Here is a 27,788-nt window from a genome sequence, read left to right on the forward strand (position 1 = left end):
TTGCTTTCAGTGCTGTGCTTTCCGAGGATGAATTTAACTCGATGTAATGATTCAGACAAATGAAATACATTAAAAACTTTGTGGCTACTCCGAGCTGTGTGAGCTGTGCCTTGGATGCTGAGAAGAATGCGACTGATCATGTGCACACCAAATTTTGGTGATGGGGAGGGAAACACTCATTGCATTCGTTTCTCCAGGAGGAACACCAAACCTTGAAGAAGGTCTTGTGTTGGTACGTGACAAGCTTTTCACTGAAAATGCAGGTAGCAGAGCTGCGAAGGGGATTCCTCAGATTCTTGTTATCGTGGCGAGTGATCACAGGCTTACGGATCGAGCACGAGAAATAGTGCACGCGCTCACCCAAAAAGGCATCATCGTGTACGCAGCGGTCTTTGGGAAGGAGACCGGCATCAAAGACATCACTTCTCAAGTAAGCCACAGCTTCTTGGAAGAGTCGTACAATAAGGAGCTTCTCTACCGCTTCTTATGGAACATGCATCGCTCGGTGGAAAGTAGTCTTGGGCCAATTATCGATGGAATACACAAGGGAGACGGTAAGCTGTTCCTCAAATTCATTCGATGATTGTTTAATAACGAAATAGGAGAACGTATGTGCTTTCAGCATGTCATTGTTTTCATCTTTTAAAATTTGTTTGAAGAAACTGAATTGCATTAAAAAAAAAGTTCTTTAAAAATGTGTCAACACTGTTTAGTGCAATAATTTGGTTTTGGTGCTTCAGTGACAACTGTCACGCAAACTGAAATACTCACTATGACAATAAAAATACTCAGCATGTCATGGGATAGAATATAGAATATAATATAGCAGTGGGTGGTATCAGTAACTCAGAGCTTTGGCTCTGAGTGAAACCGAGAGTGCGACACAATTAACCGTTTTTAAAGTCGATTAAATAATTTAAATTGATAGATTAACATAAAGTTTTCCTGTCGCTGGGGACCTGTACTTTTGCTTGCTTTTCCTATCACTGAGGACGGGTATAGAAAACATATCACTTTGTGAAAATATCATCACTTTAAATTGCCCACTGATGGTGGCCCTCAGGGTGGGAGTGCCAATGCGAGTATGCTTAATGAAGTTCTCTGATCTGGGCGAACATGATAATGGCATGACTGCAGCCCCAGAAGAGCCTCTTCCAGTGTAAGTGTGCCAAGATCAAAAGCTGTCACCAAGCAGAAGAAAACCGAAGCTGACGACTAGTTTCACCCTTTTTGGGGGCTCATCAGGGCAACACATCGCTGTTCCATCCACAAGGTGACTTTGAAGCCTTGCGGATTTATACTGGTCATTGATGCATCCTAAACTGTGATTGGTGAGGATATCCGATCGAGTGATTGGTGGGGTGGAATAAAATCTGTCCATGTGGCAGATGGCACTTGTTCTTCCCAAAATGTGCAGCAATAGCTGTAATGGGATTCGATCCTGCATCCTCACCAATCACAGTTGGGGCCGCATCAATCACCAATATATGAATGCAGGTGAGTAACCAGCCTGGACTTTTGGAAGGTGAACTGTTGAGGGTTTCTCAGGGGAAGACACATAACTTTGAGGTTCCTTCAACATGTAAGATGTTAGGGAGGGCAGGAGGAGCAATGCTATATGTAAAGCTGTATAAAATAGAGAGCTCACCAACTTGTTGCCATGGGAGAGTGATAAATTGAGATGTGACAAATTTTATTCTAATTAAAAAACTGGATGTATTCAAAGATTTCTCTTTCCTACAGGCTGCAAGGATGTGGACAACACCGACATAGTCTTTCTGGTTGACAGCTCAGAGAGTGTAATGCCAATTACCTTTGAGCGCTTACGCCGTTTTGTCTACAGCATAGTGTCCCGTTTGCCTTGGAATAAGCAAGTAAATGTGTGGATAACGCAGTCTGGCTACCGTCCACAAAGCATGAAATTAAACACCTTTACGGATGCTACCAACTATCTCAAGAACATGCGAACAATTGGAGGAAAGCATAAAACCGGCGCTGCCTTGAGTTACATCAAGGATGGCAGATTCCTGCAATTAAACATCAGCCAGCCACAGGTACGTCATTGTTTCAATAATTTTATGTGAAAAGTGAAACTTTTATGCTTTGGTTCTTGTCATTCTTAAATGGCAAATTCAAGTGTGACTCTCAGGATGGAAATAGTTCAGAGAAAGTTTGAAATGGAGAGTGAAAGCTCAGAATGGAGAAGCAAAATATTTATGTACAAAATGTAGGCTCTGAAACAGTGAGATGACAGAGGGAAGAGTAAAGGGAGAAATGAAGAGGAAAAGAGGAGAGTGAGGATCGGAGGAAACGCTGTATCCTGAAAGTAAGATGGTTGGGTTCAGAGGATTGTGGGTCAGGGTGGGGGGGGGGGTGACATGAGATAGTGGTGGGTTTGAGCGCCTGTTTGCAGCCCGAGAGGGAAGAGTGAAATTGAATTACCTCCAGAAAGTATTTCCACAAATTGGAGAAAAGAGGAAGAAAAGAGCATGCAGTCTCTCTATTTTGGGAGTTTAACGATCGAAGTGTTATAGGAAGGTGTGCATCCTGTAAGTACCGTAACTGAGAATTCAAAGGGATGAAAAGTAAAAAGGAACTAGATCAGAAGAGAGGAGGTATGAAATGGAGTGGCCACCTACCTGCCTGTAATGTAAGCGCAACGGGCCTTGTGATTCGGCCTCATCATCGGAGAGATCCATGATGTTAAGAGCTTTCAATTCCACAGGATTGAGGAGAGACAGAGATGAAGTGGAGGTGCCAGCCCAGATAGGAGAGTGGTACTGCTGCCATATCAGTGGAATGACATAGCTGCCACACGGAAGGTGCAGTGTGGAGCGACTATATTGCTTTGTTTTGTAAATAAATTTGAGGCTCATGGAATGGCTGGAACACAGAATGGACCAGAACATAATAAAAGTAGAACATCGTAGAAACCTCAACAGCATGGCAGGGGGACACAACAGAGGGACACTTGGAGGTAAAGTGGGTATATGGAAGAATGAGATCAAAGGAGGAGGGGGGGAGGAGGATACATTTGACGGAGAGGTGGACAAGCTGGATACAAGCCTAAACACAACAAGAAGTGAAAGGGATAACTACGGATGAAAAATAAATGGAACAAAAACATGAAAAAGAGGGGGAGGCAATGGATAAAACACAATAACCTAGAATTGAAGGGGGTGTGCTTAAGGAGGGTTAATGAGGGTAGTGTAGGCTTGAGAGATCATGAGTTTGGATGGGAGATGACCTGAGGTGGTGGTGATCAGCCACCTTTAAGCCCTGGAGGGAAGAATAGAATTATACAGATTGAGGAAGTTGGTATCACAGGAAGGAGAAAAGATAAACTAATGAGTGAAGGTAAGTAGTGGGCTTTGATTGTGGAAGTCATGGATAATTAGCAAACACCATGTGTCCTGTAGAAACCTTTGAAGGGGGAGGGAGGAAAGTTTTTAGGTCCTTGGCTTCCACGGCATCAAGAAGTGCAAGGTGTGAGGCAGAGGTGCTAGCTGAAAGAGAAAAAAAAATGCATATTTTCTCATTGGAGAGCACTATATATATATATATATATATATATATATATATATATATATATATATATATATATATATATATATAAAAATATATACAGGGTGGCCATAAAGTCTGGAAACATAGGCGAATATCTATTATAAACGGTTTATTGACATTACATTACGATACATGACACGTTCAATGTGTTGTCTCTCATGAGAAATGCACAGTTCAATGCACTGTGCAAAATTGCAAGGAACGCGGTGTGTTCACGCAGCATTCCCATCAATCCCTACACATGCATGTGATGCGTTACCGAAGATGATTGGTGTCTCTGATTTTCAATGAATAAACCTGCGCTTTCGGCATACCCCAGAAGAAGTAATCAAGGAGGTTCAGATCTGGCGAGCATGCAGCCCACTCCACAGGGCCACGTCATCCAATCGAGTTAGGGAAATTATCATCAAACCATTCCCTTACCACTCTGGCATTATGGGGTGGTGCGTCATCTTATTGGAGCCACTCCGGGTGCCCTTCCCCAGAATGACATAATATTATCTGTTGCCAGACTCTATGACCACCCTGTATATTTATGTGATTGTGTGTGTGTGTGTGTGTGTGTGTGTGTGTGTGTGTGTGTGTGTGTGTGTGTGTGTGTGTGTGTGTGTGTGTGTGTGTGTGTGTGTGTGTGTGTGTATATGTGTATCTCTTTCTGTCTGTCTGTCTGTCTCTCTCTCTCTCTCTCTCTCTCTGTGGCTTGTTCATGCAGGGCCACATATTTTAAGTAGAAAACTCCAAACTCGGGGTACAAATATAATTTTTTGTGTGTGTGTGTGTGGTGGGGGGGGGGGTAACATGGGCTATGTGGCCGCAGTATGACGCGGGGGTTTGGGGGGTGGGCATAAATTCTCTATGTAAATGTGTACCATGTAGCAGAACCTGGTGGTGGTGGCATAGGGTATTACAATTTCCTTTTTTTTTTTTTTTTACCTGTGTAACCCTGAGATTAAAGCATTCTTCACACAGGTAAATATGTCCTCCGTTCTTTTATCAAGGTTTTTATCAAGGTCTGCAGAGAAGGAAAAGGCTGAGGCATGATGGGCGAGAGATGCTATGGCAGAGGGTGGAGTCATCAGCAAAGAGTTAAGCAGGATTTTTCAGGGACCTGGAAAGATGGATGATGAAGATATGGAAACAGGACTGGGTCCAAGACTGCCTTGGGGGCACTCCAACCTTGGCAGGGAGAGGAGATTAGAGGATTTTGTTGAGAGCCACATCCTGACTATGATATTGGAGGAAGTCAGCAAGCCCTAAGAGGATGTGGCCTTGGATTCCATCGGCAGAAAGTTTGGAGAGTAAGGCAGGATGCTAGAATGTGGCAAATGCTTGAGGTATGTCCAGAGAGACGGCCCTGATCTCATGTTTGATATTGAGGTCCTCCATCCATTCTTTGAAGAGCAGAAACACCATATCCAGGGTGGAGTGATGACGTTTGAATCCAATGATGGTCTCAGATCAGGCTGTTGGAAAAAAAACAAAAGGAAGGATTTGATGTCAACCATGTTGATGGATTCCATGACTTTGCTTTTATTTGGAAGTAAGCTAATAGGCCCATACTTAATTGGTCTATATTCCTGGCCTAGCTAGACGAAGATACGATGAGTGGCTGGAAGAGACAGGATTTTATACACGAGAAAAGATCTGTTCACAAGGGGATCTCATGGAGATGTTTGAGACAGAATATGTGCAGAAGAGTTTTTCAGCAGAACAGTATGTGTCAGGACCACAGATTAGATAGGAGGGTTTGTTTTATGATCCTTCATGAGGGACGTGGTGAAACTGAGGTTTCCTTTCATTTGAACACGTGTTCCTTTTATCAGAGCAACATCTAATTGATTCCAGATCAGTAGTTAGTGATGCAGCTGCTGTCTGCCTTTCAGTGGGATCGGACAATGTGTGGCACAACGTGAAGTCATCTGCAAAAGGAGCAGAGGGTTTTTTTGGAGCATTGCAAAGGAGGTTTATGTATTCGAGGAACAATATTGGTTGGAAGACACTCCAGCCTCTGTTGGGGGAAGAGAGGAGCCTTTTCAAATGAAATCACATTTCCCCAAGTCGGTTTCGCCATCCATGTTGAGAAAGCAAGATACTTGATGGCGACTTCCCTGCTACACAATTGAATACACCAGAAATGGATAGGATAGCTGCATAACGGATCAGGTCGACTGGTGTAAAAGTGGGAGTAGGCTTTTGTGGGGAATAATGAACTAGAGTGACTTTTTGTTGAATTATTTGATTGTGAAGATTGAAGCTGTGTTTGTTTTGCTTGAGTAAACAGGGAAGAGGTGATTGGACCTATTCATGCCTTTGCTGTTTTGCATTTACTTCCATTTGCAGTATTTAATTTTTTTTTTAAAGTACAAAACAAGGAACTGAGTAGTTTTGCTGATAAAATCCTGTATACTTCTAAAATCCATAAAATGTAGGTTTTTCTTTTTAACCTGAAATTTTCTTTTCACTTGTAGGTCTTGGTTGTTCTGATGGCCAGTCCAGCGACGGATGACATCAAAACACCCACAGACTTTCTGAAGGCCAACGGTGTTGCAATCATTTCAATAGGCTTTCAAGATGCAGATGATGTGCAAATGGGCATGATGAGCTCAGGCATGGTGTACCGCTTAGAAGGGAAACAAGAGTACTCCCAAATACTTCGTGAAGTGTCTCTGTTATTGTGTGCTGAGATGGAGAACACCATGATATCAAAAACCCTGCGGTTTTTCTTTGATTTTCTTTTGTTGGTCCAGCAAAGGCCAGAGTATGACCTCGGTGAGCGAAATGTCCGAACCGCGGATGTTCTTTACTTGCAGTGATTTGGTGAATAGATATGATCGTATAAGGTGTACCACTTACATGTCTATTTGAATTTTTGCGCAGCTTGTGGGATCCTTGACATGGTGATCCTGCTGGACACTTCGTTTAGCGTGAATGTAGCTGACTTTCAAAGAATACGTTCCTTTCTCGCATCGCTCATGGGGAAGTTGGAAATTGGCCCTGATAATGTCCGTGTGGGCATGGCACAATACAATAAATATCCTCAAACACAATTCTTCCAAAATGAATACACCGACCGCAAATCGATAAGAGATGCCGTCAGCAAATTGGAGAGGAAGGGAGATGGGAGAGAAACTCGTACTGGGCAAGCCGTTGCGTTCCTCGCCAGAAACTTTTTCAAACCAGAGGTGGGGAGTCGCATTGAAGAGGGAATCCCACAGTATGTTCTCGTGATCACGGACGGGGAATCCCATGACACTGTGTCAAAAGGAGCGGAAGAGCTCCACAAGCTCAACGTCACAGTAATTGCTGTCGGTGTTGGAAAGAAACTCGAGAAAATCATTCGCACCCTCGCCAAGCCGAAGAACAACACCTTTTTTGTTCACACTTTTGAGCAGCTGCTGGGAATTGAAAAACAGATTGGACAAAATATGTGTCCGCAGATGGATATAATACCTCTACCAACAGCTCCTCCGACTCTTCGTCCTCCAGGTGAGCCGACTTAAATGTTCTTAGACAAGTTATTTCACATGCTTTTGACAAATTGCACAATAAATAATGTTCAACGAATAAAATCGATGTGATAATGAAAATGGTGTGTGTGCACACACAAACACACACACACACACACACACACACACACCAGCACTCAGATTTAGGTTCTTCGCTCTGGTAAACTTTGCCTTAAATAGCATAGGAAAGTGAAAACCTGGTGAGAGTGGAAAATGGTTTTTATTTTGTGTATCACAATGACCGACTGAACTGTGAACTGAGGATGAGGTGAAACTGACTCAGTCTCACTAAAGAAATTCCTTGTCAGCAATATTCCAAGTTTTCTTTTCATTACAATGTCATAAAAAGTCCTTTGGGGCTTCGCACTCTGCGAACTGCCATATACAGACAGCTCGCCGTGTGTGAATCCGAGCTCTTGAAGACTTTGGCCAACAACCTTGAGGCTTCATCCTCAGGACTTGTTGATGGTCATGCCGAAGTCGACCGAGACTGGAAAATGAATTTCCTGAAAGTTAAAAAGGGAAGCCCGTGTCTGATAAGGGGGGGAGGGGCGATATCCTTGGAAGTTTGGTACTTGGAAGATGGTGACATTTCGGAAATTCGGCAGCAATTGTTTGATGATTACTTGAGTTACGTTTGCAAAGCTTTTATGGGTCGAGGTTGTGTAAGAGCATGACTGGCATTCCTATTTTCAGAAGGAGGTGGTGAGGTGGCATGCCCGAGAGCTCCAGGCTTTTCAGAAAATCTGTGGAATATGTAACTGCTTCATCGTCACTTATGGCTTTGTTCACTGGGTCGTTGGACGTGACGTTCCCTGGGAAGCTTTGTACAAGTTCCCTGTTGATTGTTTTTACTGATTCATTGTGTGGAGCAAGGATTGCATGCTCACACAGCCATGTCTTTGAAGTGTAACAGTATGTTTTTGGTGCATCGTCGAATATAGATCTTTGGCTGAATATATATCATGGTACCCAGTCTCTGTGGTATGCAGTACTGATGAAATATCTGTCACTAACCTGAGGCATCAGGCAATCTCCGATCCTAAACTGCAGCTTTGCACATTGACTTGCATTGTTATCACCTCGATGGGAGGATCACATGTTTGTTGTCAGACGAAGAGTTGTTTTTAGCTCGCCTGTTCAAAGAAAAGAGAGCTATAGCGATACCCCCGGCGTGAGCGTGAGCGTGAGCGTGAAAATGTTCAATTTTTTGTATTACGGAAAAACTCCTCGACGGATTTCGACGAAACTTGGTGGGGGGGTGAGGTATGGTCCAAGGATCAAGCCATTAGATTTTGGACTTGGTCTCCCCCCCCCCCAAAAAAAATTGTCGAGAATTTTTTTTTTTTTGCATTTCTACATGTTTTAAGTGATTTCCAACCCCCCCCCCAAAAAACAAAAAATTGTTAGAGAAAAAAAATTTTGCAACTTTTTCGACAAAATTTCATTTCTTTTTTTTGCATTTCTACATGTTTTAAGTGATTTCCAACCCCCCGCCCCCCCCAAAAAAAAAATTGTTAGAGAAAAAAAATGTTTTGCAACTTTTTTTTCAACAAAATTCGATTTCTTTTTTTGCATTTCTACATGTTTTAAGTGATTAGGATTTCGACAAAACTTGGTGGGGGGGTTAGGTATGGTCCAAGGATCATGCCATTAGATTTTGGACTTGGCCCCCCCCTCAAAAAAAAATTGTTGGAGAATTTTTTTTTTTTGCATTTCTACATGCTTTAAGTGATTTCCAACCCTCCCCCCCCAAAAAAAATTTTTGTTAGAGAATTATAAAAAAATATTAATTATTAGATTCGTCTTTTAAAAACGATAAATGTATAAACAGGCGAGCATTGGGTGGCTTTGACACCAACTCTGGTATTTTCTGCTTCCAAAGATGTGAAGAATTGAGGCAAGCATCGATCTCGTCAGCTTGTGTGCCACCACACACAATAAGAAGAAGTTGGCGGATATCTCTTGACAACGCAATCAAAATCACAACCATGAGGTCGCTCCCCTTGAGGATATCCTTCAGCGTTCAGTCGAGATATTCCATTACCCAGTCGATGTGACATTGTAGCTTCATCCCAAAAGATGACTTCACACTCGTGGAGGAGGGATGCCAAAGTCGAGCCACATTTGATGGCATACATTGGCGTTTCTGTGCTTGTCAGATTGAGTGGGATCTTGAATGAAGAATGGGTTATTCATCCACCTTGAAGCTGGGCGGCAATCCCACTGCTTGCAGGTGCCAATGCGGCATGACCAGTGGAAGGAACCTTTGCGAGATTCAGGTTTATGAGAAATGTCTTCCCTGTGCCTCCAGGAGCATCCAAGAAGATAAATCCTCCGACCCCAGAATCAATGCTTGTCATCACCATGTTTATAAACAGCTATGTGGTTGCCTGTAAGCTGTGGCTCTGTTTGTTCAACGTGATTGAGAAGTGCGACCCAGTTATATTACTTCTCTTGGAGAATTTCTCTCGCTCATCTGTTGTCATCCTGATGCCCCACTGGAATCGACAATTTTCCTCTTGAGGAGGTTCAGTCATTCAAGCTCGTGGGTCTCACTATCAGCCATGATCTTTCCTGGGCAAATCACATTTCAGAGTTGGCCTCCAAAGCTAGTCGCCGACTGGGCTTCCTCTGTCGTACAAAGTCCTCCCCACCCCGTGGACCAGCGGGCCCAGTTATATGCCTCGAAAGTACGTAGGCCCTTTGAGTTAGTGAGCATGAAACACTGAGTTAATTGCCGACTACCAAAAAGCAAACCGGTATATTATTGCCACGAAGGATTGTCTCACCAAGTGAATAGAAGCATGGGCATTGCCCACCTATGGCAAGACCAGTATGCTTGGGTCAAGTCTTGGCAGAATGCAAAAGAGAGGAGAGAGAAGGTGGGGATGCAGCAGATACACCAGAAGCATTGGGGGGAGGGGGAGGAAGGGGGGGTGGATCCATGCACCCCAACTAAACAACAGTGGTAAGGCTGCACTGAAAGAGAAACATCCACACTGGTGTAATGACTTTGACCACAACAACAGAACAGGCAAGGAAATGGTCACTACTGCTCTGGGAGGGGAAATGGTCTAACATCAGGACCAGGTAGGGAGGACAGTGCTCTTTACTGAGGACATGAACATTCTGAGCCAAGCCAGTGTATTGATGGGATAGGGAGTGATATAACACAAAGTGAGGCCAGACCATTGGGGGCAAAACTAAAGGCTCCACAAGCAGCAGGAAGGAAGAGTGCCATTCTGCATTTCTGCCTGTTTATGTGGGGTGAAAGGTGAGAAGGTTGTGACAAAAAAGGCATCAAAGTGGAAAGGGCCCAGTCTTGGCCCAGTCCTATTCCTGCTCTTCATCAATTATCTCTCTGACTCTCTGAAAAAATCCCCTTTATCTATTAGCTGATGACTCCACTCTGCTGTGACATCCCTCATTCTTTAAATCTGCTGGCTGCAGCCCCTTCCCTCTCTTCAGACCTTGAAAAGAATTAGAAGCTGGTCAAACACTTGGAATATGTCTTTCAATCCTGAGAAATCTCACTTCCACTATCTATCTTTCTCTCTCTCTTTCTCTCTCTGTGTCTCTCTGTGTCTCTCTCCAAAGGACCATCTGGCAGCCCTCCGATCTACTTTCTTAACAAACCTCTTGAGGAAGTTCAGTCAATCAAACTCCTGGGTCTCACTATCAGCCATGATCTTTCCTGGGCAAACCACATTTCAGAGTTGGCCTCCAAAGCTCGTCGCCGACTGGGCTTCCTCTGTCGTACAAAGTCTTTCCTTGGCACACCTGAACTCCTATCCACCTACAAGGCCTTCATCCACAGGTTGATGGAGTACTGCTCTCCCCTTTGGGCTGGCTCTCCTGTCTTACATCTTGCTCAGCTTGACTCCATGGAAGCCAAGGCTTTTAAGATCATTGGAATCTCCTGCGATGAAGCTGAGTCTACGGACCTATTACTTTGCCATCACAGACATGTCAGTGGTCTAACTGTCTTCTACCACCTACTTTTTGGTCTTGCACCCTCTGCTCTTTCTGTGCTTTGGCCCCTCCAGGTTTCTTCAGGGTTTTATGGTCCACCATTAACCCTAACCCTTCTGGGGAAACTACATAAATCCAGAATCCCAGCTCTCCTCCACTCATTTGTTCCTCTTTTTTGCACCTGTGGAACCAACTTCTGCATCCTCTTCAATCTCATTATTTTCCCGAGGTCTTCAACACAGCTGTTCACCGCCATCTCAGATCATCGCCAATCCAAAGCATGATCTTCGCTCCCCTCGTTAACCCCCCCCCCCTCCACGCTCGGCCACCCAACCCCACCCCAATCCCTCCTTCCAAATTTCCAATTTTCTTTCCTGAGAGTTTCCTTCTGTATCCATCATATCTACCCAATGCATCATCTCCTTCCCCTCATTCCTCCACACACCCATTGTTGTCCGAGTCTCCCTCTATCTTGGCCTTCAACTCTATTGTTGGTGTTTTCAGCCTCTCTCATCTGTTCCTTTTTTATCCTGTTGCTTCCTGTTCTGTTCGGTGTAAGAGTACTGGCTCTTCCACGAGCCCCAACTATGCAAACAAAAAAACAGATGTGAAAGCCAGTGCATATATCAAAACGTATGAGGCAAAGTACTGAAATGCACGTGTGCAGGAATTCAAGGATGAACTGCTAATACAGGAATATTTGCCAGGAGCAACTGCTGCACAAGTCCATAAAGGGTCGTGGGAAGGTTGAGGCAGCAAGCCTCTTGGTACCATAGTTGCCGCTAAAAGAACTTCAACCAATCTGTGTAGCTAATCGAGGACTGGCTATTGGGACCGGAGGCAGCATGTGCCACAAGAAGTGCCGGCTGCCTGGAATACTAGTCCAACCTTGCAGTGTCTAGTTCAGAACATCTTCCATTTTCAACTGCCTGGATGATCATTTGAAGGGTCGGACGTGGGTCATAACCTCCATGCTGTTGAGTGTCAAGTTTAAGAGCCGTGGACCTGGCTTGAACTTTTTACCAACTGCTCATTCAACTTTGTTTTCTCCCAATCGTGATGACGTCGACAAAAGAGTTGTCTACCTGAGTTCAGTGGCTTAATTTAATCATATTGCTGCACCGCACATCGATATCAGATGGTTGCATTGTGGCTTGAGGCATTTGGAGTTACAGACGAGTCACAAAACCTCATTCACATTAACTAACTAGTTTGTGTAAGAGATGCAGAACATTGACCCACATACTGCACCCTGCCTTAAGAGAGTATGCAAAGGAACATCCTTCATCCTTATCAACTGGAGGAATGTTTCCTTGATATATGTCATCCATTGTACCAATTTGCAAATGAATTGATGCTGGAAAGTCCGAAGTGCTTATTGGCTCGTGTTTGCAGGAAATTGCTCCATCGATGTGATTTTGATGGTGGATAAATCCGAGGAACGAGGAGACAGTTCGAGCTCGAGTCGACTCGCTGACCGTCTCGCCACCATCCTAAAACGCCTCACCGATGCCACGGATCTTAGCTGCCCCAGCCATGAAGAGGGAACACCAGTCGTTCGCTTTGGTCTGCTGGCTCAGTCTACTATGGGCAATGCTCATAAAGTCAACTTGCGGGTCTTTCAGGACAGTCTTGTTCAGGACATCTCAGGTGTGCTCTCTCATGGGACGTCCTCCCTCACTGGGAAGTCCTTGAGTAACATCCTGCTTGAATTTCAGAATGACTGGCACCCAGGGAGTGTCAAGGTGAGTACCCCTTATTTAATGCTATCAAATACCCCCTTGAATCCCAACATGAAACGAGGAGATTGTTTTTTGCTTTCACTCAGTGAACAAAGTTGTTAGCTTGATGACCGGGTACCCGGACTTCCGCTTTTGATACGACGTGAGACTTGAATGATAGTCGCAATGTTTTGCGTCGATAGGATAGGTGGTTCCAGAGAAAACAATATTTAATATTGTTCTTGAATCCAACATGGCTGCCAACAAACGACAAATCAGTCGATGGATCGAGGTTGATAGCCTTGTGGTTCGTGGCTGTCTCACTTCGCATTAAATGAATTTAAAACATGCAAAACTTCATATCATTCAACAAATAATGATCAGTTCCACAATATACCAGTTGATTAAATTAATTATTTTTCAGCTTATTTAACTCGTTATATAATTATTTAGTCCAGCAGGATGGTGCTGTCCCTCGGATGGGCGTTAAAGATCCCAGAATTCAGATGCACATTCAAGGACCTGTCTGCTGGCACTGATCGCTGGTGGATGTTAAAGATCCCCCCCCCCATCCCGGGTGTCCCATGTGCTTGTTAAGCCGGGTGTTCCATGTGCTTGCGGTGTCTCTCGTGAAAAGTAGATGAGCTTTTGTGAGCACTGTGAACTAATTACAAATACCTGCCCTTGATTGGACTGCAGGAAAGGCAATGGCTAACTACCCTTGCCATAACCCTTGTCAAGAGACTGTTTGGGCAGCACCAACATTCTGCAAAGAGCAAAGAGTACGGTACATTGATGATTGTGACGATGAGCATGAGGTTGAGGATGAATGTAGCTTTAATTCCAGACCTGACCATAAACCGTAAGACAGAGATTCAGTGAGTGCACCATCTCCTTGATGGTCGTTCGCCTGGAGACCAAGGTTTAGCAGCATTTGCCGTTGGACATTCAAATGAGGAGTGGACGAGTTATCGCCGGCACCGTGGACAAATTCCAAAATCCTTGCCTGGCTCATGTTGCAAAGCAATGGCAAACAACCCATTGTAATCCCTGCAGGAGTGCTGACACCCTGGACAGGCTGTTGTATGATGACAAGTCTATCATCTTCCCTCGTTGCTGAGAGTGAACCTGCCATATCACAGAACCCTCACTCTGAACCAACATTTTAGCATTTACACGATTATATTTCAGAAATTTTAAAAATTATGTCACATTATTATTTTTAGATCCTCGTGGAGGATCTCGAAGTCTTACTCACGTTGTTGTTCTTGTGGACTTTTTTGTTTCACAGCCTACAGTTTTCATCCAAACTTCCTGAAACTTGGCATATATATGTAGACATACCCCGCGCAGACAGTAACAATCTCAGATTTTGAAAATTCTTCCGAGAAAAAAAAGTTATGACGTCAAAATATCTCCGCCAATGGAAATCGCCTAAAAAATTATCTCTGAAACTTGGCAAGCTTTTTGAATTCTGTTTGCGGGAATCGAATAGGGCATTAGCAGAGATGAATTACCGCACATACGATGCATCACTATGACGTCATAATTTTTATGACGTCATTCCTATTTTTTGACATTTTTTGTTTCACAACCCAGAGTTTTCTTCGGATCTTCGTGAAACTTGCCATGTATATGCAGAAAGCCCACGCGCAGGTAGTAACCATCTCCGATTTTGGAAATTCTTCCGAGAAAAAAGAGTTGACGTCATAATATCGCCGCAAATGGAAATCGCCGATAACATTATCTCCGAAACTCGGCAAGTTGTTTGAATTTTGTTTGCGGGAATCAAGCCGGACATTGGCACGGATAATTTATCGCAAACCTGATACATCACAATGACGTCATATTCGTTTTTATGACGTCATCATTAAGAGGATGAGGATCTCAGTTCATTTGAGCTTGTTTGAGTGGCTTCTACTTTCGCAGAAAACACACTTGCCTTAAAAGTGTCTGACGGACTAGCTCGGAATGTGGAGCGTAGTTACCTTTGAGCTGTCTGCTCGAGGTTCAAATCCTGCCAAACTATCACTGGGCCGGATGCTTCGGAGGCAGGGTATTCCATCACTCGGATGGACGTTAAGCCGGCTGTTCCATGTACTATTACCCGCTGGTGGACGATAACGAGTCAGCCATTGTGTGCCATTTCGTGGCCAAATAACACACCTCCCCCTCAACCATCACTTTCATGCCAAAGGATGCCACAGTTGACATCATTAGTGCCAGAACAACAGACTTACAATGGCCACAACCACACCGGCCTCCATAACATGCAATACATATTTTGTACAACACAAACTGATGCAAACCATTCCAGGATGGATTCATCAGCTTTTAGGTGGGAGTAAGAAGGACGGTGAAAAGCAACACTTAAGATTCATCATTTAATAATAATCCAATGTTTGGATTCTAAGAGAAGTCGTTTACCTGCTCCCCCTGGTTTAGGTCGTTTTCTTATTGAGTGACGGCCTTGACGAAGATTTCAAGGAAATGGAGTTGGCCTCGCAGAAACTGCGTCTTCAAGGTAAGCTTCATGGGCTCCCAATGAGACATTTACATCGACAGAGCTTGAAATGATTCAATTTGCTTACCCAAGGTGCACCAGGCGTGCACACAGGTCTTACCTGCCTGCCATTCACTCATTTGTGGCCAGGTAGTACAGATCCATGGCCATATTGATGGATTGTAAAGTAGTGGTTGCATCATTTCAAGCACATCAATGGACGACGAAACCAAAGACAAGGTCGGCGCATAAATTGGGCTGGAAGGCCAGCTCAGGGTCATGCACTCCTCTTTGCCAAGGGTTTTGTTACATTCGTTGTTGTGTTGGTTGTCACAATAGTTGCAGAGTTTCCTGGATGTGTCGTTCTTTGTGGAGAGGTCGAGGCTCATGGAAGAGCTGAAAATAATCTTCGAGTCATTCGAGTAAAGTTTGGTGACTCGCTGAACAGTTGATGACATTTAATATGTTGGTTAAAGTTAAAATTTATCAACAAAATTGAAGATGTTCATGAACTAGCACCGTCTTTCCGATCACAGCAATGACCTTTTGACAGGTATCGATGGACTTGTGGCGGTGGCTCTTCAAGATTTTGGACCTGCTTGGCAGAATCTCAATCTCATCGAGTTTGGTCGTGGTTCTCGCTACCGAGAGCGTATCATGTTGGGCCTGCCAAATGCTGGGCAGGAAATGGCCGACGAACTGGCACGTAACAACTCCAGCATATCACAGCACCTGTACCCGAGGCCCCCCGATTGTAGTTTGAGGAGTTTGTAAGGAGTCTCTTGAAAGGTCAAAGGGTTGATGGTAGAAAGCAAAGATTGGTGAACTCTTAAAGAACAGGAAATTGATGAAGTGTATCTTTGGGACAGGGAACCTGGATTTACCTGACCAAAAACATTTGGACAAATACAATGAAATAGTGATAAACGTGTTTTCAAAATTTTATGGATCCAGGTGATCGAGGGAGAAACAAGAAATGGAAGGTCAAGGTTGAGTAGAATAACCACAATGCTCTGTCCATTTTAAAATTGCCATTGCAATAGATATACTTGTCCAACCTTTGTACACACAGGTGTAAAGAGCATTTAAGACTATGTTTGTGGTGTACAGGTGAACATCGTGCTCCGTGAGTGTTGCAACATTCCCTGTCAATGTACAGGGGAGCATGGCCGGAGAGGTCCACAAGGATTGCGTGGCTCAGAGGTATCTCCTTGACAGTTTGTACAAATGACCACCACCATGCTACCTCACTAATACTCACCCCCCCTAACCCCCCAAATAGAACGGTACATTGTGTTTAATGCCGATTAAAGTTATTGAGTGAAGAACCACAGGATTTAATGAACGGTGATCTGTATTCATCACTTAGCTACTAGGATGAAACATTTCACCTCTATGTTTGTCATTGCCATTGTTGCTCAGGGAAATCCAGGAAAAGTTGGCTATTCAGGACACCCTGGAGATGAAGGCGGAATGGTGCGTATCTCATTTTCATCAGAATGCTTTCCATGAACTTTGAGATCAATGTAAGAGTTGGACCTACACCTGCCAGGTTAGATTTACTGAGTTTGGGCTTTGGATTTAGATTTAAGGCTAACAGTGAAATTCACAAAATTTAAGATCGCTGTCTTCCACAAAGACCAGGAGGTTGTTTCCTCCACCCTGTACCAATTCAAAATTCCTGCCGGAACTAACTCTACAAGGTCCAACCCTTGCTCTCGCAGGCCAGTCAAACACGATGGACCAATGGACTATGGCAGAGCCTGACACATGTCCGGGCTAAGTGACAACAACAATTTTCATTTTACACCCTGCACCTACCATGCAAGGTCCACGTGATGACGATTATAGTTTTCATACTGCTTTGAAGTATTGAATCCAAGCTCAGGTGTTGAAATGACTGTAAACCAAAGCAATTTTTTTGTGTGCACATATATGAGGCTCATGGAAGAGCTTGTAGACTAAATGGATCAGGACGTATGTAACAAGACAAAAGGAACAGTAGAGAGACAGAAAGGGAAACACCAACAGCAGACTTGAAGGACAAGATAGAGGGAGACTCGAACAAACAATGGGTGTGGGTGGGGAGGAATTGGGGGGGGGGAGGAAAGGACGTTTGGGGTAAACAAGATGGATACAGAAGAAAACTCTCGAGACGGGAAAAGTGGAAAATTTTGGGAAAAAAAAACTGGAAAAACTGGGTTTTCAAAACTTCTAGCATTGGGTCGGAGAGGTTCGGGCAGAGGTAGCACACTTTGAGTGGTCTGGCCTGGGTTTGATTCCTGACCCGATTTAAAGCTTTTTGGACAATTTTGTTCATGAATTACTTGAATATTCGGAGACGGCAGACAAACTCACATCGGTTATGGGATTTCAACATTGAGTTGTCTGAATCGTGAACCAGGAGTTCAGATGAGGACACTGGTGAAGGCTTTGGTGATGTGGAGAAGGTCTTCAGGGAGTCCAGAGCACTATTTGTCCCACTCACTCAAGCCCCCTCACCATTCATTCCTCTGTGTGTTAGTCCTACATGTACATGTTTTTCGTGTGTGTGTGTGTGTGTGTGTGTGTGTGTGTGTGTGTGTGTGTGTGTGTGTGTGTGTGTGTGTGTGTGTGTGTGTGTGTGTGTGTGTGTGTGTGTGTGTGTGTGTGTGAGTGAGAGAGAGAGGGATTGTTGATGTTAACCTTAAGGCCCTGTCAAACCTTGACGATTTAGCCAACGTATGCCTGACATGTGCAAAATTGGGCTAAAACGCCGGCACACGTCAAATACGTTATGGGTAAGTTTGTATACGTTAAGAGCACGCTGGCATACGTCGTAGTTCGCCGAGCTGTTAGACAAATTTTCCATGCTTGAAATTTCCTGACGTATGCCAGCATATGACTCACACGTTCCGCATACGCTGGCCATAAGTTGTAGGCACGTTACGCGATCGTTGACACATGTCGACACACGTTACTTGTAAGTTACTCATAAGTCGAAACACGTCGAAGTAATGATTAGCGTACCCGAAACTTATTTATAACCTATGAGTAACGTGTTGTAGGCACGTTACGCGATCGTTGCACACACGTCGACCACACGTTACTTGTAAGTTACTCATAAGTCGAAACACGTCGAGGTAATGATTAGCGTACCTGAAACTTATTTATAACCTTTGAGTAACGTGTTGTAGGCACGTTACGCAATCGTTGACACACGTCAACCACACGTTCCTTGTAAGTTACTCGTAAGTCGAAACACGTCGAGGTAATGTCCAGCTTAGTGGTTCTCAACCTTTTGTTGCCGCGACCCCCCCCTCAAAAACAAACAAACAAACAAAAGAAACCAAGGGATCTTCATCCTCTTCACAGAAGAGGGGGTTGGGTGGCTCCATTGTGTTGGGATCGCTCCCTTACTATTACATTTAATCACAGCGCATCTAATCGATTTCTAACAAATTAAACAATGCAAGGTAAAGGCCCAGTCACACCTTGACGTTTTAGCCAACGTATGCCGATTTAAAAAAAAAATTTCTAAAGGCCCGGCCACACCTTGACGTTTTAGCCAGCGATGGCAATGTATTAAAATGTATGTAAAACGCTGGCTTACGTTTAACTTTTGATGTTTTTTTTAAAGATTCGGACGTATTCATAGCGACTTGGTCTTATGTATAACGCATTGGTAACGGACACATAACGTTTCGTTGTGTTATAGATAACTTATACCAACGAATGCTGAACCTGTTGTCGGCCTACACAACCGATGCCCAACGATAGTCTAACTTAGGCATAGCGCGTTTCACGCATCGCCGACAATGTCGTGACGTAGCCTATTAAAAGGCTGACGCACAACGATTCGAATCATAACTGCCGTAAAAATGGAAGTGACAACATCGCGGTCACACCTTGGCGATCTTGCCAGCGTATGCCGACCTAAGAAAAATGTGTCTAAAACGTTGGGGCACGTCAAATACGGTATGAGTAAGTTTGGTATACGTGAGTAGAACGCTAAAGTACGCTATCATACGTCGTAGTAAGTAGAGTACGTCAAGAAATTTTAAACATGTTCAAAATTTTACGACGTACTCGGCGTATGACACACGTTCCACATGCGATGGGGATAAGTTTTACACACGATATGTGGACGCTTACACACGTCCACAAAGGCTACTTATAAGCTACTCATAAGTCGAAACACGTCGCGGTAATGTCTTTTTTACGCGAAACTTATTTCTAACATATGTTTGACGTGCTTTGAACCAATTCTTTACGTAGTCCCAACACACATCGACGTATGTAGACGTATTCCAATGACGTCTTCCGGTCGACAAAAAAAAAGAAATTAACGTGTTTCTAGGTTACAACTGCCATATAAAGACGTGTTCCCAGCGGTTTTGGGAATTGGTATATAAAAATGCTGCTCATAAAAGGGGAACCCAACAGTGTTTTCGAGTCCTTTTTGAGTCGATGTCCATGTCAGCAGTAACAGTATCAGTATCAGTATTAGTATTAGTATTAGTAGTAGTTTGTTCATGTTGGCAGTAGTAGGTGAGTGTGAGGGGGAGGGTGTGGGTTATGATGGATCGTCCTTGCGTCCGCGTGTCCACGGGTAGGAGACATCTTTTCACCATTGTTCGAAGTTCTTCGCGGCTAATTTTTATGGGGCTTTTTCAACAATGAGCTATAGCTTGTTTTTACGATTTAGGTCTATTCATAACGGGTTGGACAAATGCACAATGAACTAATAATGTGCATAGAGCGCTTTGATTACTTATAGATACGATATACCAACGAATAATTATCGTGAAGCCGGCGTTCACAAACTATGCCCAACGATAGCCTAACTTATCCATATCGTGCGGCAGTTTATCTTTGCCGGTGATGTGGGGTTTGCTATTCATAGGCTGCCACTCAACGATTTAAATGGCTGCATCTCCACTGTTGAAAGTAGACGCTTGCACTCAACAATTGGATTTTTTTTTTACACTCAACGACTTTTAAACGGTACCACTCAGCTATTTTCATTGTTTACAATGAACGATTTAAATTGCTGTCACTCGCCTTTGTTTTTTGACGCTGGGGTTTGGAAATTTGAAGCATTTCTTCTTAACGTGTTAAAACGCTCAAACTCGACTACTTTAAATAGACACTGCCGATGGACAATTGGAATCATAGCCAAGCTAGACATCGAAGTGTGAACATCCTCGTCATGCCGAAGAAAAGTTTGAAGAATGCTGCAAATAAGTGTCCTGGCCGTGGCCGTGGACGCTGACGCAAGGACGATCCATTATACCGACGTCTTTCAGCCTATGAGTAACTTAAAAGTAACGTCTGTCGATGTGTGGCAACGATCGCGTAATGTGCCAACAACATGTGAATCATAGGTTAGAAATAACTTTCGGGTACGCTAAACATTACCTTGGCGTGTCTCAACTTATGATTAACTTACAAGCAGCATGTGTTGACGTCTGTCAACGATCGCAGACCGTGCATACAACTTGTGGCCAGCGTAGCGGAACGTGTGAGTCATACGCCGGCATACGTCGTGAAATTTCAAGCATGAAAAAATTTGAGGACAACTAAAAAGTACAATGTTTAAAGCCAGCGTACAACGACGTATGGCAGTGTTTTTCAGCGTGCTCTCAATGTTATCAAAACTTACCCATAACGTATTCAACGTGTGCCAGCGTTTTAGAAAAAAAATTCAAAAATCGGCATACGTTGGCTAAAACGTCAAGGTGTGACCGGGCCTTAAGCTATCTAGGGAACAAGCACTTATCGCCATAACTGACTAAAGGAACCTGAATGTTGTGTGCAATCGAATTACCAAATTCGAAACAATATAATTGGTGGTATATTTGTTTTGACAACCTTCCCGCGACCCCAAAAAACAATCTCGCCACCACTCAGGTTGAGAACCATTGGTATAGCGTACCCGAAACTTATTTCTAACCTATGAGTAACGTGCTTTGAACCTATGTGTAACGTATCTCCAACGCACATTGACGTTTGTAGATGTATTTGACGTCTTTTGGACGACCACAGAACTTACTGAACGTGTTTTTAACTTACAGCTACCGTATAATGGCGTATTGGCAGCGTTTAGGGGGATTGCTATATAAATATGGGGTTCACACAGGAGGAACCCGTCAGTGTTTCAGACTCCGTGGTGAGTTCATGTCCATGTGATGGGAGAGATGGAGGATCCGGCAAGGCTGAGACGACAATATCTACCTGTCCTCCAACACCAACAAGACCTCATCGATTTGACACTGTACCAGTTGCGTGCCAATAGAGCCGGGAGAAGAAGAGCTGAACGGAGGAGAAGGAACTGGGTGAGACCATGGATCGGGAGGCGACGGCAGTTTGGCATATATGACCAGCTCATGGTGGAACTCCGGAACGAGGACGAAGCAGCCTTCACCAACTTCCTGCGTATGCCCCCAGCGATGTTCGACGAGCTGCTAGCCAGAGTGGGTCCAAGGATAACCAAGCAGTACACCTTCTACAGGGATCTGCTTGAGCCTGGCATGAGGCTGGCACTGACTTTGCGTCACCTTGCCTCTGGCAACAAGTTTGCCTCCATGAAGTTTGGATGGAGGGTCCCTCATAACACCCAGTCCCTTGTGGTCAGACAAGTCTGTCAAGCAATTGTTGACGAGTACGTGGATGAGGTGCTGGTTTGCCCAAGTACTCCTGATGGTTGGCGCGCCATAGCCGACAAGTTCTTTCAAAGATGGAACTTTCCCCATACATGTGGGGCACTTGATGGGAAGCACGTGGCCTGCCGCTGTCCTCCAAAGAGTGGATCCCAATTCTACAACTATAAAGGATTCTACTCTTGTTCTGATGGCGCTTGTTGATGCTGACTACAAAATCATTTGGGCAGATGTCGGCGGTACTGGATCAGCATCTGATGCGCAGATATTCAATGACTCTGAGCTGAAGGTATGCGCTGAAGACGGTACCCTTGGTTTCCCTGACCCTGAGCCTCTTCCAAACGACAACCAGGACGTACCTTACTTCTTCATCGGTGACGATGCCTTTTATTTGCCTTACGACGAACCATGATGAAACCATACAGCCTCCGGGGAATGACAAATGAGCAACGCATCTTCAACTACAGGCTTAGCCGAGCAAGGAGGGTAGTAGAAAATGCATTCGGCATCCTGGCTAACAGATTCCAGGTTCTGCTAAGTACCATGCAGCATCACCCCTCCACTATCAAGCTCATTTTCAAAGCATGCTTGATCCTGCACAACCTCATGAGGACCAGGTAATTCATGTTTACATAGCATATATTATACAGTATACAATGCAATTTAACTTTTAGCCTATGCTTATAAAAATTATATGATTTACCTTAAATGTTATATGTATCATTATGTTACTTTTTATTGTACAGCGCATTAGAATATATTTTATTATAGGTGCGCTTTATAAGTAAATTGAATACAATTCAAATTCCAGGTACCGCGGACTACAGAACCAGCAGCTTGACCGGGCAGACAATGAGAAACGCAACCTTGTTCCAGGAGCATGGCGAGAGGGACATCACTTGGAGGATACACAGACACCTACTGGCCACAACACTACCTCTAAGGAGGGAAAGAAACAGAGGAATCTCCTCAAGCACTGGGTTAACTCCCCAGCTGGCGCAGTTCCGTGGCAAGCTAGGATGATTTAGATATTTGTATTACTGCATTGTTCAGGCAATAAAGGACCTCAGAGGCAGTAAAATTCCTCTTGAAATGAACATCGTTTCATTGATTTATTACAAAGGATAAAGACATAAGGGATAAGGCCATAATTTATTGGCTGCTCTTAGAGCACCCTTATTGTGGACTGTACCAAAAAAACAATACGGCCGAAACTGGACCTCCGAGGGACCTGTTTTTTATGTGCCCAAGGAGAATGTGTTACAGCATCATATTAAAAAAGGACAAATGTGTCGAAGAACATCGTCCTAAATGTTTTCTCGTCTCAAAAAAAAAGGAAAAAAATAAAAATACAAAAAACAAAAAACAACAACAAAAACTTCCAATATTTCGTCACGTGCCTTGATTCAGCCAATTGCGAGACCCGTCATACTGTATTTACGTAATTACGGAAAATATAGTATATTTTAGAAATAAAGAATGTATTTACGGAATTACAATCCATTACATGGAATAATCTTTAAAAATTTACGTGAACTTTTCGAAACTTCAAAGCAAATGTCCGAATATATTTAAAAGTTCATGATAGACGCTCTCAAAAGGCACCCTCAATGTGAGGATGTGTACAAGTGTTTATTATTGAAGGAGATCCAGATCGTGTATATAAAAGAGCCGAGTCATATGAAGATTTCGTCTTCAGAAGAGGAGGAGGAGGAGGAGGAAGAAGAGGAAGAAGAAGAAGAAGAAGAAGAAGAAGAAGAAGAAGAAGAACAACAACAACAACAACAACAACAACAACGACGAGGAGCTCTCTTTTTAGAGCAGCGTTCGCTACTAAAATTTAAATCTTTAGCGAATACATAAATGTGATTACCACGCCGCGAATATGGCGCGAAACAGTTCCGGGAGGGTATTTTAGCTCCGCCCCCAAAGGGAGGGGCTCCCTGTTTGGGGAGGTGCGTTGCTAAAACACCCTGTCCCCCAGGTCCAGTCTCTCCCTAACTCCAAGCCACGCCCACCAAAACGCATGCTTTGTATTACGTTTTGCCCACTTGGGCCATTTGGAGTCGCTTGCCACATAAATGTGATTACCAAGGCCGCAATTTGTTTGAGTGTCTTTGAAAACATGCCAGAAATTTCGCAAGGCGGGTTTCTGGGTACAAACTAAGAGGGCTGTGATAATCTTATGTATTGTGCTAAATTGATTGATAGCATGTACATGAATATCGGCTCGTCGCGTCGGCCAGCTTTCCATGTAGAGCGAGCAGCCATTTCGCCTACCGGCTTGTTATTGCTAATTATTGTTTATGAATTAAATATTAAAACAATAACATCAACAAACTTCAAGAGTTTGCTCAGTTTTTATTCAGTGCTCTGAAAAATAATGGAACAAAACACTCGTCAAAGGTAGATAAAAAATGCCACAAACATGGCCAAAACAATGTCTCTGCAAATGTAGAGTAGGACACAACCAAGCTGTCACTGTACATAGTTCTTCTCTGGTGGTGGAGGTGTCTTCAGCTACCCACACGGGGTGCTTGCAGCAATGGGATCGCTGGACAAGTCGAGCATTCCTGAGAACCCAGACATGTTGAACAGGCTTTGACTGCTCATGTCAAAGGCGCTTGGGCTCTGGATCGGTACCTGCTCAGCCGAGCCTATAGCTGCAGATGCAGAGGCGGAGGTTGGCTGCAACCCATGTTGAGGGGGAGGAGGAATCATGGACTGGCACTGTGGCTACTGCATGTTTGGGTCCACATGCACAGTTCTCTGTGAGCCCCAGGATGACGCAGGCGGTGCCTTTTGTCTGTACATTTGGCGAGGTGGCTGGTGCCTAGCTGGTGCCATACATGTTCGCACCGAAGCAGGAGCAGGGACGGTGTGGACTGTGGGAGGTTCTTCCTCATCACTGTCGTAGTCCAATAGCTCACTGAGGATTGGGGTGAAGCGTGACATTGCCATCCGGAGCCTGCACTTGGACATGCTGAGCAGGCTGTCACGCATGTAGTGGCGAAGGCTACGCCGGCTGTGATGGGCTGAGGCTTTGCGAGAACTTTGAGGAGCTCCCGAGACTCATGCACCCTCTTCTCGAGTGACTGCAGCAACTGCTCATCGTCGTAGCCACGCTTCCCCTTGCCCTGTGCAGATGAATAGGGGACAGGGGAGGGCGTGCTCTCGTCACCAACCATGAGCTCTGCACAGGCAGCCTCGGCAGCCTCGAGGTCCCCGTTGTATGCTGCATTGGTTTCCTATACCTGCAATTATGACAGTAATTTACCTGCAATTGATTAGTAAATTAATTTACAGTAAGGCCAAAAAAAAAAAAAATGTTGCATTGGCGTAACCCGCCCGACCCTAAAAATTCCGCCGACCCTACGTTTTTTTTTGTTTTTTTGCTATCGAAAAATTTTGCTGACCCTATTTTATTGCTATTTTTGTTGTTTTGCTATCGTTTTCAAGTATCTTGTTGATTGCAATCGCAATCGCAAAAACCCGGAAGTGTTTCGGACAGAACCCGCTGACAAAAAGGGTGGTACTCGAGCCGGGGGAGATTTTGGGAGGGATTTATTAGGAAAAAAAAAAAAAAAAAAAAAAAGATCCCGACCGACCAACCCTATTTTTCAGTGACCCGTTACGCCAATGCAACATTTTTTTTGGCCTAATTTGCCTGCAATTGCAGTAATTTACCTGCAATTTATTAGTAAATTACAAGGCAAAAATAAGAGGCAAATTCAATGATTTGTTGTCATCAATGAATAATTTGCTTGGAGATCTGTAGTACAGTAAAACTAATATAAATAAACATTAGTATTGATATTAATATGTGTTTATACTTTCACTTTTGATGGGCTCAGCACGATGGCGGACCACAGTCTTGAGGAAGCCGAAGTTTGCCTTCACCCACTGCTCCCTCTCTGTCAATTCCAGGGCGCCGTCACCGCTCTTGTTTTTGTCCAGACGGGTGTGGGTTTCTCACAGGGACTTGAACCACCCTTGAAGGTGCTCCACAGACTTCGCCATGGCCTTGCCTTGACCCTCCCAGAGCTTTGCCTTCTTGTCCACCCTCCGGTAGTCCGTCTTCTTGATGTCCAAGATGCATGCGTTCTCGCGAAGGAAATTGCACATGAGCTGCTCCTCTGAAATCGAGACAATACTGTGTCTTCTTGGCCCTCTTCTTCGCAAGGGTTGGCTGAGAGGAGGCGGAGGCCTCGCACGCAGCTATCGATGCCCCCGACGATGCCCGAGAGGCGATGGAGCTAGCAGCCTCTCCGTCAGAGGGTGTCCGTGGTGGGGAGGGTTTGGGCGATGATGGATCCTCCTTGCGTCCACGTCCACGGCCACGGCCACGGCCAGGAGACTTCTTGCCAGTATTCTTTGAAGTTTTCCTCGGCATGATGACGATGTTGATAGGTCGATGTCCAGCTTGGTAATGATTAAAATGTTCGAGCGCCAGCGTCCATTTTTGAATAGTCGAGCGGCAGCGATTTGAATCGTTGAGCACCAGCCTATGAATAGCCTACGCCACGTGATCGTCGACGATACTTTGCCGCACGCGATGCATACGTTAGACTATCGTTGGGCATACGTTATGAACGCCGACAACACGCTTAGCATTCGTTGTTATAAGTTATCTATAAGTTATCGAAACGTTCTGTGTACGTTAGTAATACATTATGCATTTGTCCAACTCGTTATGAATAGGCCAAAAACATGAAAAAAACATCAACACTTCAACGTAAAAAAAACATTTTTAAAAAAACAACAAAAAAAAGAAACCATGGAGTCTGGAACACTGACGGGTTCCTCCTGTGAAGCCCATTTCTATATACCAATTCCCCTCAACGCTGGCAATACGTCATTATACGGTAGCTCTAAGTTAGAAACACGTTCAGTAAGTTCTGTGGTCGTCCGGTAGACATCAATCAAATACGTCTACATACGTCAATGTGTGTTGGAGAAATGTTACACATCGGTTCAAAGCACGTTACTCATGGGTTCAAAGCACGTTACTCAGAGGTTAAATATTAAGTTTTGGGTACGCTAAACATTACCTCGACGTGTTTCGACTTATGAGTAACTTACAAGTAACGTATGTCGACGTGTGTCAACGATCGCGGAGCGTGCCTACAACTTATGCCAGCGTATGCGGAATGTATCTCATACGTCGAGAAATTTTCAACACACTGAAAATTTCTCGACGTATGACGACATATGCCAGCGTACTACGACGTATGCCAGCGTATGACGACGTATGCCAGCGTACTACGATGTATGCCAGCGTGCTCTTAATGTATACAATTCTTACCCATAACGTATTTGACGTGTGCCAGCTTGGTTCGGCAAATTTTTCATACGTCGGCATACGCTGGCTAAAACGTCAAGGTATGACAGCGGCTTCACACTTCGATGTCTAGTGTGGTTAAGATTTGAATCGTCGAGCCGCAGCTTATGAATAGCCTACGCCACATGATCGTCGGCGATACGCTGCCGTGCGCTATGCTTAAGTTAGACTATCCTTGGGCATAGGTTGTGAACGCCGACAACACGCTCAGCATTCGTTGGTATAAGTTATCTAAATGTGAGTAAAACGTTCTGTGTACGTTACTAATACGTTGTGCATACGTCCAACACGTTATTATATGCCCAAAACTTTTTTGAAAAACATCAATAGTTCAGCGTACGCCAACGTTTTACATACATTTTGATACGTTGCCATACGCTGGCTAAAACGTCAAGGTGTGACAGCGGCTTTAACTGAGATAGTTATTGCATGGAGTCACAGGACAACATTATCAACAGTAAGACGATAATTCTAACCGGTGTCTATTAAACGACCGCTTGTTGAACCGACGGGTGTTAGACACCCTGAGTTAGA

General features: G+C 44.2%; 1 protein-coding gene across 5 annotated transcripts in view; it reads left to right on the plus strand.

Moving 5' to 3' along the window:
• Window positions 1-27,788, plus strand: part of LOC147006323 (collagen alpha-3(VI) chain-like) — a 144,467-nt gene that overhangs the window by 72,611 nt on the left and 44,068 nt on the right. For all 5 annotated transcript variants that reach the window (XM_085869061.1, XM_085869063.1, XM_085869059.1 and 2 more), the window contains 9 exons: window positions 198-554; window positions 1,744-2,054; window positions 6,036-6,336; window positions 6,445-7,053; window positions 12,444-12,793; window positions 15,215-15,293; window positions 15,826-15,974; window positions 16,383-16,475; window positions 16,695-16,748. In XM_085869061.1, the coding sequence (XP_085725187.1) occupies window positions 198-554; window positions 1,744-2,054; window positions 6,036-6,336; window positions 6,445-7,053; window positions 12,444-12,793; window positions 15,215-15,293; window positions 15,826-15,974; window positions 16,383-16,475; window positions 16,695-16,748 (2,303 nt within the window). The remainder of the gene's footprint in view (window positions 1-197; window positions 555-1,743; window positions 2,055-6,035; window positions 6,337-6,444; window positions 7,054-12,443; window positions 12,794-15,214; window positions 15,294-15,825; window positions 15,975-16,382; window positions 16,476-16,694; window positions 16,749-27,788) is intronic.

This window comes from Eptatretus burgeri, unplaced genomic scaffold, assembly GCF_056783735.1.
Source record: "Eptatretus burgeri isolate ZD-2024b unplaced genomic scaffold, Ebu_testis_v1 Ebu_testis_scaffold_3189, whole genome shotgun sequence".
Classification (NCBI taxonomy): domain Eukaryota; kingdom Metazoa; phylum Chordata; class Myxini; order Myxiniformes; family Myxinidae; genus Eptatretus; species Eptatretus burgeri.